The sequence below is a fragment of the Phlebotomus papatasi genome, chromosome 2 (assembly GCF_024763615.1).
Source record: "Phlebotomus papatasi isolate M1 chromosome 2, Ppap_2.1, whole genome shotgun sequence".
Classification (NCBI taxonomy): Eukaryota; Metazoa; Arthropoda; class Insecta; order Diptera; family Psychodidae; genus Phlebotomus; species Phlebotomus papatasi.
Genome location: NC_077223.1, coordinates 67,528,626 through 67,543,229, shown reverse-complemented (window position 1 = coordinate 67,543,229; position 14,604 = coordinate 67,528,626). Strand labels below are relative to the sequence as shown.

General features: G+C 33.5%; 1 protein-coding gene across 2 annotated transcripts in view; it reads left to right on the top strand.

Annotated features, from left to right (window-relative positions):
* LOC129803950 (xenotropic and polytropic retrovirus receptor 1) overlaps positions 1 to 14,604 on the top strand; it is a 31,400-nt gene that overhangs the window by 15,514 nt on the left and 1,282 nt on the right. For both annotated transcript variants that reach the window (XM_055850846.1, XM_055850845.1), the window contains exons 4-5: positions 6,462 to 6,631; positions 6,713 to 6,913. In XM_055850846.1, the coding sequence (XP_055706821.1) occupies positions 6,462 to 6,631; positions 6,713 to 6,913 (371 nt within the window). The remainder of the gene's footprint in view (positions 1 to 6,461; positions 6,632 to 6,712; positions 6,914 to 14,604) is intronic.

Here is a 14,604-nt window from a genome sequence, read left to right as displayed (position 1 = left end):
ATATGTTTATAATTTTTAAGGTTAGGTTTAACTTAACCTAGAAATTTTTGAATTAACTTATCATTTAGTCAAATATCAGAATAATGCCCAACGCACAATAATTTTTGTTTGTAAATATGTTTTCGAAATTTCCTTTGAGTGTGAGCGAGATGACTAGATTTATGTGTCATTCACTCTCATTGAAATGTCAAAAACATGTTTACTAAACAAAAGTTATTGTGCGTTGGGCATAAAATTCACTTATTTCAAGTTATTTTTTGTGTGTTTGGTTTACTAAAGTGACAAGTGCAATAAATTTCACATGCAATTTATCCACAAATCTTGTAGTATTCTTATTAAGCCACGTATACTTTAAATTTATGCAGCACAGTCCTCAAACTTTTTTTTTGTGTGTCGCACGAAAGGAAAGAATAGAAGAAGGAAAAGCGAAGAAGTGACAAGAATATTGAGAGTGAAAATAACTTATCAAATGTTTATAATCTTGTGTGAATTGTCTCATTTATTTCACTGTAACTTTCACTACCACCAGCTGGTCTTTATGCACTCTTTAGAATAGAATTTCAAGTGAAATTGATTTCCATTCATAGGGAAGGAAATTGAACAAAAACGTATGCCAATTAGTTCAAACATCAAACGGATTTAGCAGCAAATTAATTACAAGATTGGTTGTTCTCCATTTCAATGCAGATTTTCGTTATTGTGATATGGGTTCAAAATCATTCTCCCTAGACAAAGAGGATTGAATATAAATTATCCTCATTGTTAAAAGATTGTTTTAGGGGTGGTTTTTTTGGTAAAATGCTGCAGTTTCGTATCTTTGTTCACGTTGGTTTTATAATTATGCGAAATTGCTTCAGGTTGTTGCAAAGTGGATAACGAGGATTAAGCCATTTAGAAACTAATTTATTATTTCTATCTCTTTACTTTTGATATAATCAGCTTAATTGCGAGAGAAAGATGATTTTTACATTTTCTTCGCAAAGTCGCGAGTAAAATTACCAATATGTTAAAATTAGTGAAAGAATTTTAGTTCAAGAACCCATGAAAAGTCTTGAGTGATGTAGGGGAACGTAGGGTATTAAAATGTTTTGAAATTGCTCTAATTTTTGAGTTTTAATAGATTTAACGTGCAGAATGACCTTTTAAAAGTTGTTTTTCTAAAGGATTATCTTCAGTTTATGACTCAGTAGTTAATAAAGTAGTTTCATGACACTTTCAGAGATTTCCTTTTCGATTAAAAGCCACACAAAGGTCCTTTATTTTCAGTTTAACATGGAAAAGACTCTTGGAAATATATATCTTTTTCTCCTTAGTTTTCTTTGGGGAGAGAGAGCTATAAAAAAAGTTTTCCAAGTATTCTTCCCAACAAACTTGTCACTCACATTCCCATATAAGCAAGTTTTTCATTGAATTGAATTTCATTCCTTATCGCATTTCAACTGACTCGCAGTTAAAACCTACAAGGTTTATGACTCTTCCAGGAAATCCAAAGAATGCTTGAATGTAGAGATATACCTATGTTGAAAAGTATTCAATTTTTGTTTTCCATTTATTTACCTGAAACAACATAAATTCTCAATATCTGTTTTAATTAATAACATACCGATTTAGTGTGACAATCAAAAGAATTTCGAATAGAATGGTAAGGTATGCCAGAAACATTTATTTTATACATTTGGTGAATTACAATTCAATCATTCTTTCTTTTTAATGTTTATTGGAATTATTCATTAACACATTGTTTGTAGCAAAATATTTTGCAGAAAAGAATATGAAAATACCTCTATCAAAAAACAGAGTTGATGAGCTAGATTTTTTATTTTTATTCATTTAATTTTTATATTCAATAGAATTGTTTATTAGGAATAATTGGTTATAATAACTCTTAGAAATTAAAAATTATAATAAATATAATATTTGAAGAAAACTGAATGAAGTAAAAAATTAAAAATTAACAGCAGGAAATTAGTATGGGCAGTAAAATATCAAATTTTGGTCAGTAAAATTCTAAATCATAACAAAAAATGGAATTTATTTAATAAACATCTAATTTAGGGTAAAATGGCGTAATTCGGAACCATTTCCAACTTGGACCATTTGAGATTTCCTCGGTGTTTCAGAGAGGCAAAGAGAAAAATAAGCATATCTAAAACGCCAAGGAAATCTCAGATGCCCCAAAGGGGGAATAGTCTCAAAACTATATTGGGAATGGTCCCAAAATTGTCATAAAGGAGAGTAGGTTCATTTCACTTATTTAGTAGATACTGATATAAGATTAAAAAAAACTTCCGGGACCAAGAACGATAAACGCTGGGAGTCTTTATAAAAAAGCCTTAATCCTTTCGACAAATCACTGTTTTAATAACGAAATACGGAAGAACGGCTGAAGAGATCTTAATCAAATTTGATATAGGATCAGTGTATGACTTAAACTTTTTATTCATGCAAACCATCCCCTCCCGTCACCTTAATTTCTGGTAGCCACCATACAAATTAAGAACCTTTTTCCTTATAACTCCTTTCTGAAATTGAAAGCTGAATTATCACACACTGACCCTATACCGAATTTCATCAAGATCACTTCCGCCGTTCATAGAATTCGTTATCAAACTATGATTTTTCTGAAGAATTAAGGTTTTTTTTACAAGGATTCCCAGCGTCTATCGTCCTGGGTCCCGATAATTTTTAAACTTATATTTTGAAGTAATTTTTAATCTCTACTCTTATTTTTCGAAAAATGGACCAGCGCTCAGTTTTGACTTAGTTTCTATGTTTTACTTCTTCCATGATTTAAAACATTAGTTCCAATGTCTATTCATTTTAGCATATGTCGCGTTCGTGGCGATTCCGAAATCGGATTTAAATATACTCCTTAGGAATGGTTTCAAACTACCCTATTTAAACATAGCTGCAGGTAAAATAAAAAAAATTTTTTTCCGTTTGTCAAAATTTGAATGATAATATAATATTACTGATATGATATTACTGATGATAATGATATTACTGCTCGAAGTAAAAGAGAGAGCAGTTATATTCTGGGATCGATTCCATAATTGAATTAACAAATTTGTTAGGTCTTTCACCGAAAATCGTATTATGGATGTACAAAGCAATCGTTAGGCCAATAATTTCTTACGGAGCTGTAATATGGTGGCCGAAAGTCGAATTTAAAAATTCGGCGCGAGCACTACAGCAGCTTCAAAGAATGGCCTGTCTTGCGATAACAGGGGCCATAAGGACAGCGCCAACCGCTGCTCTGGAGGTCATGTTAAGCTTGCCGCCACTACCAATTTTCATAAAGTCGGAAGCGAGCATGGCAGCTCTGAGGTTACGCTCAGCTGGAACTTGGAAGGTTGGTTGTCACCCAGCAGGCCATACGAGAATACTCGATAAGCCTGTTGCTAGACATCCAGACCTTTTAATGAGGGATGACTTCCACATTGAGGGAAGACTACCCAAGAAATCAATTAAAGCAACACTTCATACGAGGGCTGAGTGGGCTGAACGCGCGGATGAGATCATCGAGTCCGATGCGGTCGCTCTATTCACTGACGGTTCTCGAGTTGAGGGATCCTCAGGCGCCGGTTACCATTGCTCGGAGTTTCAAATTGCTGGATCAGTGCCCCTCGGCCAGTACACGACAGTGTTTCAGGCTGAGGTCGTCGCAATCCTGCTTGGTGCTCGGAGTCTAGTGGAATCTGGCATCGAGGGTAGAAAAGTTCAAATTTTCTCAGATAGTAGAGCTGCGATTCTGTCTATAACAGGATATGCGTCGCGTTCTGCTATTGTGACTGAGTGCGGGAAAATGTTAGAAGCGGTCTCACAGAAATGTGACGTCGGTCTACATTGGGTACCTGGGCACAGGGGCATAGCGGGAAATGAAGAAACGGACCGCCTCGAGGTAGCTGGGGCAAGGACCGCCTTCATTGGTCCCGAACCTGCTGTAGGGTTTTCCTTGCAAATGAGGAAATCTATTATAGAGGAGGATTCGTTAAAACTTCATCAAACGGAATGGGCCGCGACTAAAGATTGTCGCGTGTCCAAACTGTTCATGACCAACTTGGATAAGAAAAGAACAGCGTACCTGGTGGGAGGCAGTCGCTGGAGAGCCCGGCAGATTGCTAATGTTCTAACCGGTCACTGTCTAAATAAACATCTGAATAGGATGGGTGTCCAATGGAACACAATGTGCAGAGGATGCAATCAAACTGAGGAGAGGATCACTCACTATGTGTTTGACTGCCCCAGCTTATGCAACATCAGACGAGTACTGCTAGGTAAAGCGGTACTGTCTGATGAAGACCTATCAAGATTGAAGCCGCCCTGTGTAATGGAGTTTATCCGAAAAACGGGCTGGCTTGAACCATCTTGCCCTTAACAGGGATTAATTTAACCGGGGATGCATAATGGGCCCAAAAGGAGGCCTGGGTGCAGCGGTTCCGCGAAGAATCGCCCCCACTGTAATCTAATCTAACAAATTTGTGAAATAAACAAAGTCTATTACTGGATTTGATTCAAAAAATCATTTTCAGATACGTCTGTAGATTTTACTAACCAAAATAATTGACAAAAATCGATAGTTAAATTAATAACAGCTTCCGCAGAAATTAATAACTATGTTCTGTAGAGCGTATGGCCCATTCGACATTTGTTAACCCAGTCGACGGCCAAACCCACCAATCGTAATCTTTCATTCCTATGACACACCTAACACATCCCTGGGCGGGTGCTCCAGGTTGTTATATAGTGCTCTTGTTGCTTATGGAAATTATCACTAAAGCGTGGAATCGTTTAAATTTCCCCAACACTTGATATGATTTTGATAGTTTAAACTATTGTTTACTTTTTGTTTGTCAGTTGTAATTTTTAGTGCATTTCATTAGTTTTATTTCGATACCACTCTCGTTAAAAAATATTGATTTTTGGTTGAGATATCTCAAGAAGATGGAGAAAATCCGACAACAGATAGTTGACATTTACCTACAAAATCCAAATGCGACTTATGCGGAAATAGGAAAACTCACCGGAAAGTCGTGCTCAACAGTTCGAAAGGTAGTATTGCGATTCAAGGATACAAATACGATTGTCCGAAAGCAAGCTGGTGGTAGGAAGCCTGGAATTCAAGACCGCGACATGGAGAAAAGGGTACTGGGGTACTTTAAGAGCTACAGTAGAGTCTCCTAAATTCGAACGCTCCGGGGGTATTTTTGACATTTCTCACCTCCCAAATTCGAACGATTTTTTCAAAACTAACAAAATTTATGTGAGACTAAATTGTACTTTGTATCAAATTCCCCTATTTTCTCACAAGTCTTAGTGGTAACGTACTTCCTTTTCATTTTATACCATCATATTGTATGTAAACATTCAGGAAGAAGCACATAAATATGATTTTCATTCATGCAGAATACAAACTTTTTAACATAACCTCACAATTGACATTTTGAATTCAAACGACGTTCGAATTTGAGAGGTTCAGATTTGAGAGACTCTACTGTATATAAATCCTTATACGGAGCGACATAGAGACGACCTTTTCCTTCAGCGGATGCCAGCCCATTGACACTTCGTTTGCCGAAGCAACTCACTTTAATTTGCATTCGGAAATATCGTTTAATGGAAGGGGTAAAAAAATGTGCCTGGGTAGAAAAAGCGATCGCAGCGCCATAAAGGATACAATAAAGAAAACTGAGTTTTTACGGGACTATTTAGATCCAAAGACAATGCTATAAGTTAATTTAATTCAATGTATATGTTTTGTTATTCTTGACAAATGACAATTTCATTAGATTGTGAGTGACATTAGATTTGTGAGGAAGTGGTTACAGAAACAAGCATAGAGAAATAAGCGTTAGATTGGCCAACAACACACTTGATGCTGATACTGATATCTCTGATGGTGTGACTTAAAATTACTTTTAAACTGATTTGGCTCAAACTGCTCAACATTATTCTCCCAAAAAATATGGGATTTGTACAAAAAATTATTGTTTTAGTTCTTTAATGAAATTATAATTATGCTTGATAATTAACTTGATAGACATACTGATAGTTTCATCAACAAAGTTAATTATTATTTGTGTAATTCATATTGGAATGAACTCTATCTATCATCTAGGGATATGGTTCTGGTTTTGTAGACAGAACTACACACAATATTTGTAATATTTAAATTACTCGCACTGAAATCCTCCATTTCTCCCACATCGTTCTCGCAGTGTTATCACATCCAATCTGCTCTCGCAATGCAAAATATTAATATAGGTGCAGATGAATGTCTATTATCCATCTACCCCGTATGGTGTTGTTGTGCTTTTTTTCATAAAGAGCATTTCACGGTAGAAAATCAATATTTGTGGGTCTTGCGGATGAAAGCATTTCCATGGAAAAGGCATTAGAACACTGTTAGATGAAAATTTTTCTAACAAATTGAAAAAAAAACAATCTCTGTTTTTTTGCAGATACTTATTCGGACTCAACCAACAATCCGTGGTTTTATCTTTGGATTGTGGCTTCTATAATTTCATCTTGCTATTCGTATGGGTGGGATATCAAAATGGATTGGGGATTGTTTGATGCCAAAGCTGGAGATAACAGATTTTTGAGGGAAGAAATTGTGTATTCGTCAACGGTAAGAAATCATCAATTTTATAACTTTTTTTTTGCGGTTTGAGAATGCTTCTGGGTGACGGTTGGCATATCCTTTTTCTAGTGGTTCTACTATTTTGCCATAATGGAGGATTTTGTGCTGAGATTTGGTTGGACATTGTCGATGAGTCTCATTGAGGGGGGTTATATTGAGAGAGAAATCATGATTTCCATTTTGAGTCCTCTCGAAGTATTCAGGCGTTTCGTCTGGAATTTCTTTCGACTCGAGAATGAACACCTTAACAATTGTGGAAATTTTAGAGCGGTAAGTCTCACCTGTTTTTTTCTCACTTATTTTTTCCTTTTACACTTCGTCTCCTCCAGCAACTTTTTCCTCGATTTTGTTGTTTTCGTCTCACCAGAAAAATATCTTAAGTGATGCTTAAAGTTCTACGCGGAGAGTTTTGAAGGGAAACATTCAAGAAGTATCCGATTAGTTAAAAGTTTTCTATTGAGTTTGTCCAATTTAAGGGAGGGACTTTTGAATGATTCTATTTACGTTATAGCTGATGATTATATTATAGACGATGAGCCTCTTTATTTTTCAGGAATAGGTTTGAAAAGGGTTCAAAAGCACTGAAGGGTGAAATTACAAGAAAATTGGGAGTAAACAAGATTTGATTCAAACGTATTTGCTGAAGGCGGTATCCCAATTAAGAAATATTTTTGAGACACATTTAAAATTGAATAAATGGGGGCGAACTTGAGATGCCAAAAATTCGAGGGACATGAATTTATATTATTTAATAAATGCGTATTGTCTGTGAACATTAAAGACTGAATAATATCTGCACTTTAATTTATATAAATGAAACATAAATTTGCAATTAATCCGTATAATAAATAGTTCATTTTAATATTTTATAAATCAAGTTAAATTTAGTTGGAAAATTAAATTGAGACTAATCGCATTTGAATACTCATCCATAGGGATTTTTGTTTTAATTCTATCAATGTTTGATATTCTTGTTTATTCATGTGAATTGCAAAATTAAAATTATTTTATTAAGCCTTTATTAGTACCATAATCCCACTCGGACTAAGAATGGTAAGAGGTAAAATTAACAAACTTGAATTTTTGTAATTGGATCATGTTGTTGATGAAGAGAACAATTTGGGAAATACATAGTAGATTTGTAAAACTATTTTAAAATAATTCGGTTTTCCGTGTATGTTATAAAAACGGATTTGTTGGGATTATTTTTTTTTTATTTTTGAGATAAATATTTAATTTTGGGATTGATGATTAAATCTTTCGGCATCGCCAGCATTTGCAAAGAGAAATTTTATATTTTTTTGATCAAAAATATCTTAGCTCAAGAATTAATTGAAGTCCTATAAAAAAAAGTATCCTAAATTAGGACATCCTTATTATTTGTAATCATCCAGAAGAATTGAGTTTAGATCCGTTCTAGAAAGTTCAAATTAAAAATTGATTTGTATTGTCCCATAAAGATCTTTTTAACTTATCTATAAAAGGACAATGGGCAGAAATGTATGGGAGCTAGTCCAACCCTTCGCCAGAGATGGGATTAGGCCCATTTTGTAGGTATTGAAATATAACTTAAAATTTACCGAGACCAAAGTCAAAAAGGACTGTCAGTCCTTGGGAAATTAACGATATCCTTCGGAAAATTCACAATTTTGACCATTTATTACTCGAAAACGGTTTAACCGATCTTGATGAAATTCAGGACAAAGTCGATGTATGACTTAAGCTTTAAATAAATATTTTTAGATTTTCCCTCTGACTGGTACATCTGGTAGCTCCAATACAAACTTGCCATGTTTTAAAGCCATCGCACATTTCAGGGCAACAAAACGAACACTTTTTTCGTTTAATGGCAAATCACAAGTATTTTCGGAGTCCTTGGTGTATCTTGAATATATGACCCGAAGAAACTTATGGTCCATCACTTCTACTTTTTCAGATAAATTTTTTTAAGAAATGGGTCGAACTATTTTTGTGAAACTTGCTTTAAAAAAAAATGGTATATCGTAAGTTGTTGGTGCCAAAGAACCTTTTCTAAAAGAGAACTGTACTCAAGGAACATTTTCCCAAAAGAAACCGTATCCCTATCTCTCTTGTATCCAGATTTTCTTCAAATATCCTCAAAAAAGTAATACATCGATTGCATTCTTTTGTCGCCTTTAGAGAACTATTCTCCTTAAAAAAGGAACTAGGATTGCTGAAGTTCATAGGGTTGTAAGGGTACCGTTACTAAAGAATTTTAACAAAAGGTTCTCAGTATAATTAATTAAAACATTTTTTTCTCTAAATTTATTACTCAAAGTAATTAAATAACGAGATCTTTTAGGACCCTGCAATCTTTAGAGATTTTAATTCTTTTTTCAAGAAGAATATTTCTGCATAATAGACATTTCCCTAGATACAATCCTTTTTTTATGAATTTGAAAGATGGTAAAAGATTTACAAAGAAGATCTGGAAAATAGCAAGGAAAATGAAGAGATAAAGATATGGTTTGTTCCAGGAAAATTTTCTTTGAGTTCTTCTTTACATATTATTCTTAGAAACGACCAATATACGATTAACCGTTATTGTATAAAAGGAGTTTTGCAAAAAAAATTGTTACAAGTTTTATGCTTTAGTGCTTTTCCTATATATTTTTGGGGTTGGTCCTGGAACAAAAGTTATTACCTCTGCCAATACCTATTCGATGGTATAGGTCTCATTTTGTGGAGAAAGGTTGAACCATTTTGCCCAGTGTCCTTTAAATATAAAGGTTTTATAAAATTCAAGATTAAAAATTCAAAAGATTCCGGAAAAAAACATGTCTATTTCGGGATTGTTCGAAAACGCGTTGTGAGTTATTTTCATTTTTGGATATCTTTTAGAGATTACCTAGGCGGATATTTCGTCCATGTACGAAAATATCGTTGAATCATTTTTCTAATAACACTTTCAAGGTCACAGATATCAACTTCCGGTCTTCTCTCCCCCGTTCTTTTTTCTTTTTCCTCTCACCACTCATATCCATGTCTTCCAAAACCGTGTGTTTTTGGTTTTCTATCAAAATTGGCTCTAGCTTTTTCAATGATTTTCGGATATGTGTTAGATGGTACCCCAGGCGAACATTTTATCCAAACAAGCCTATGACTGGAAAATTCGCCATTTTGAATTATTGAATTTCAAATGTCAACCCATTTTTAATTATTGCTATTTTTAATTATTGATAGTCGAAGGTAAACTACTTTGCAGGGTTTTTTTTCATCCAATTTGGCTAAATTTGGAGTTTTTTGAAAGTTCTTGAAATTTCTAACCCGGATGCATCGATTTTAACCGGTAATGAATCGATTGTGTATACCGATAATTGAATATTTTTATCGGAAATTATTTTTCTATTTGACCCATTTGTTCGTAAGCTAGAGCTTAAACGGTAAGAGATATCGACTTTCGGTCTTTGGTGACCCCTACCCCAGGGTAAACATTCTCCAGTGAACTAACTTACCCAAATTATCCAAATTGCCAGCCCTCCAAAAACATGATTTTTTGACTTATCTCAAGACTGGCTTAGGCGATTTCGCTCATTTTTAGGTATGTCTTGGAGGTAGTCCAGCTGAATATTTCGTTCTTCGACTCCTATCACCGGAAAAATTGCCATCTTAGATTATTCAAGGGCAAAGTTCAACCACCTGGAGGGTCTAATTTTTAAATGATTTTGTTAAATTTGGATTTTTTGAAAGCTTATGAAATTCCAAACCTGACTGCATGGGTCATAATTGGCAATGAATCGGGAAAGTAATGCTAATAGCTCTAATTCAAAAATATTCTTTTGACCCAATCAGTCTTTTGACCCATATAAAATTCAAACGGTAATAGATATCGACTTACGGATTTCGATGACTGTTCTAAAATGACATTATTTTGAAACTAATCTCTTTCTCCTTTTGCCCCTTCGCCTTCATTCATTTAGGTTTTCCTAACTTTTGGCCCAAGCTTTTTCAATGATTTTCGCAAATATTTTGTAGTTAGTTTAGCTGAACATTTCATCCTTTGGCACCTTTCACTGGTTAAATCACCATTATGATTTATTCAATGTAAAAAGTTCTAATTTTCACTTCATTTGGACAATTAATTAATTAAAATTTTAGTGATTTTTTTTATAATACCTTTTTTCTTGAACAATTTTAATATGAATCATGGTAATTTATTGATGAATTTAAATCGACATTAATTTAATATGCATCCAAAAAAATTGCGAAAAGGATATAAAGCAGAGCATCTTCTCAGGAGTTCGAACCGCTCGCAAAGCCTTGGATGCTTTCCTACCCCTTTTAATATTTAATTTAATAAAGTAAAAGTTAAATTAATTTGATCAAAAATGCTACTTTCTTTTGTTTGGTATTTTGTGGCCCTTTTGACGGTTTAGATAGCTATCCGTAATCTATATGATTATTTCTAGTTTTTGACAGTTGTCATATGGATATTGGCGATCCGGAGCGTAAATTGAAAACCTGGCAACTTATTATAAGTCAATCCTGAGCATGTCGTTCATTTTCTTTAATTTTCCATTTTTGGATATTTTTTAGAGATTATCTAAAAGGATCACATCGTCTTTATACAAAAATCCCGTTGAACCATTTCTAATAACGTTTTTCAAGGTCAAAGGTTAAAAAGGCTCTAAAGAGCGTATTTAGCAATAGAATGATATCATGTTTGAGCTCGTCGGAAAGGTCTTGGAATTCTTGACAAGCTTGAGCCAATTTCAATCGGTTATAAACCGGTTCATAATCGATAATTTATTTTTATCCGAAATTCAATTATATTGCTCCTAAGGTATTTTGCGATATGTTGTGAGTGATTTATAAATAGGTTTAAATCGGTTGTGAACCGGTAATGAAGCGGTTAATAACGTATAAGTCGTTTTTGTTCGAAAAAAATTCTATTATATTTCTGTGGGATCTTTTGAGTGTTTTATGAATAGATTAAAATCGGTTGAAAATTGGTAAACAGTAAATGATGCGAAAGTACATTTGAGGTATAGCATCTAAAATTCACGAGTTCGAGCACTTCGAAAAGCCTGGGACGCTTTGCCACCGCTTTTTTATGGAACTGAACTTTATCATTATACAATTTACTTTCACAATTGCATTCTCGAGCTAAATATTATCCGACAATAAGGTACAATTTCATTCAAAAACAAGAGAAAAAAATCAATTTGAAAAGTACCCTATTTCAAAGGCTCGTCATTTTCCGCATTATGGTGCTATTCCAATGAAAAAATGATCATGTTTTTTTTAGCACAATACTGTTTTCAAGTACTAAAAAGACCGTGACTGTTCCCACATGTTATTTCAATTAATGTCAGATGGCATTGTGATCGGGTGAAAGCTTGCTTGGCGGGAATATTCGATTTCGGATTTCGGTTGGGAAATCGACAAGATTAATTTAATTCTTTCACTTTCATAGTATTTTGTACATTTTCTTTATCATGATAGACAAGATGTAAGGTTCTTTTCTCTATACAAAACTTCATATTTTATCCCGTTCTTGTCGTGTTCCAAAATCACGAAATAGTCGTGACAGGAACGAACACAAAAGAAAAGTTCAATCGAGATCCGATTTCGAATATTCCCTCCGAGCAAGCTTTCTCTCTCTCTCTCTCTTGTTTGACGTTTTGGCAGTCAGACTCAATCAGGTCCATATAGCCATTTCGCTTACTCTTTGTTTACATACGAGTTCCATCTGTTTTCTTTTTTCCCATATATTTGTTCCTCTCATCTCTCCATATCATTTTTCTTTTTGCTCCATCACAAATCTTTTTTTGCTCCCTTATCTTTTATCATACTTCCTTCATGATATTTTTTGCGTTCAGTTTGTAGCTTTTAAGGACGGTCAAAAACTGTTTTCCAATTATTCACCGGACGCGCTTCGGTCAAGGATCGAACCGAGGGTCTCTGCGTCACAAAGCCAACACTTTGCCCATTGAGCTACCGAGATTTCTGAGCAAGCTTTCACCCGATCACAATGTCACACAGTAAAAAAAATAATAACTATTATAGTGTGTAATCTTTCACACCACTATTATAGTGTTAAATTTGGAAAAAATGTTTAATTTAAAATTGTTCAATTTAAAATCGTTGAATTTCAAGTTGTTGAATTTCAAGTTGTTGAATTTAAAAATTGTTGAATTTTTGTGAGTAAACTCAAAAATTGTTGAATTTTCATTTCATTTCGTTTATTTTAGTTTTTTTTTGCCTTTTTAGACATTTGTAATGTTTTTTCCTGTACTCGGGATCCTCCCTAATGCTATGATAATTACATCCCTAATGATAATTACATCTGATGCTCGGATCTTCACGGTATACTTACTATGCATATAAATATTTGAAGTTTTATATGACTTTTTCCCAATGTAAAGCATCTCGAGTGACGTATATGTCTTAAATGGAAATTCAACAATTTTTACACAACTTTTGTTTAAAAATTCAACAACATTTGTCAAAAAATTCAGCAACTTTTATTTAAAATTTAACAACTTTTGTTAAAATACAATGCTTCACACCATAATAGTGTGAAAAATTATAATCAAACTATAATAGTGTTAATTTTTGATCATGCCACAAAAAATACCTTAAAGTTGTGTAATTTTTCACACTATAATAATGTGAAAAACTATAATCATACTATAATAGTGGTAATTTTTAGAATTTTTCAAAAGTTTTAAATTACAAAACATTGATGAAAATTTTTTTATGACTATAATATTGAGAAATTTTACACAAATCGCAATTAAATAATTAATTTATCCGATTTCACACTATTATAGTGTTAAAATTTTACACCCATTTCAAGTTAAACAACGTTGTTGAAAATTTTTCAACTATAATAGTGGTAATTTTTTAATCACGTGACTATAAATTACCAAATTATTGTGCATTTTTTAAACATTTTTAAATTAAACAACTAAAATGGTCGATTTTGCACTGTTAGTAGTAAAATTTTACACATTTTTTTACTGTGCATCTGACATTCAGTCAATGTGGAGTAATCTGTCATGTCAGCTTGGTGGCGTGATGCAGTTGGTTGGTCGGGAGTTGGCAACTTTAACTTCGATCGCAGGTTTTCCATGAGTTTTCCCGTGAATGCTCAGTGGTGAAAATTTGGAGAGCAGCATTAATATTCTCTACTCATTATTTTCCTTGAAATGACGTATGGGAACAGTCATGGTCTATTTTAGTACTTGAAAACAGTAATGTGCTAAAAAAAACATTGTCACTTTTTCATTGGAATAGCACCATTATTCTTTTATTTTGTCAGTCTGTATTGCCAAATATTTAGAAATTATAGAAAATAGACTTTCGCTAACTCGTGGACTCTTTGTCCGGGTGACATAAAATTGTCCGTAAGATAGTTGATTTTTTTTGGCATAATTTACGTTTTGGAGATTTTTTGTTAAAGCAAATGTGCTCTAATTTACTGTAATTTTTTATCACTTTAATGACTTTTTTTTGGATCGTAGGGTAAAGTGATATAATTTGGAATTAGTGTTACAAGTTGGACAATTCGCCGGTACAAGTTGGACATGGTTTTTTTCTTGATATAATACAAATTTTGTTTTTAAGCACAAGGAACCAAATTATAAAACTAAAGAATTAAAAATATACAAATAAAAATGAAGTACTAAATTTATCAAGACAAAAAGCCCTGTCCAAATTGTACCAATTGTCCAACTTGTACCACTGTCCAACTTGTACCACTTTACCTTATTCATAATCAGGGAGAATGTTGATTTGGTCAGGTGAGAATTCATGCCACAATTTGATGTGTATCAATCTCTTAATCAGTGTGACATATTGGCCCCGCTCACAGGGATAAGCGAGTGTCTACTGTATTGTTTCTTCATCAGCTTAAAAATTATAATTTTCCAATAAATAATCATTATTTAATTTAATCGTGAATTTTTGCCAGATAAAAATTAAAATTTTACGTA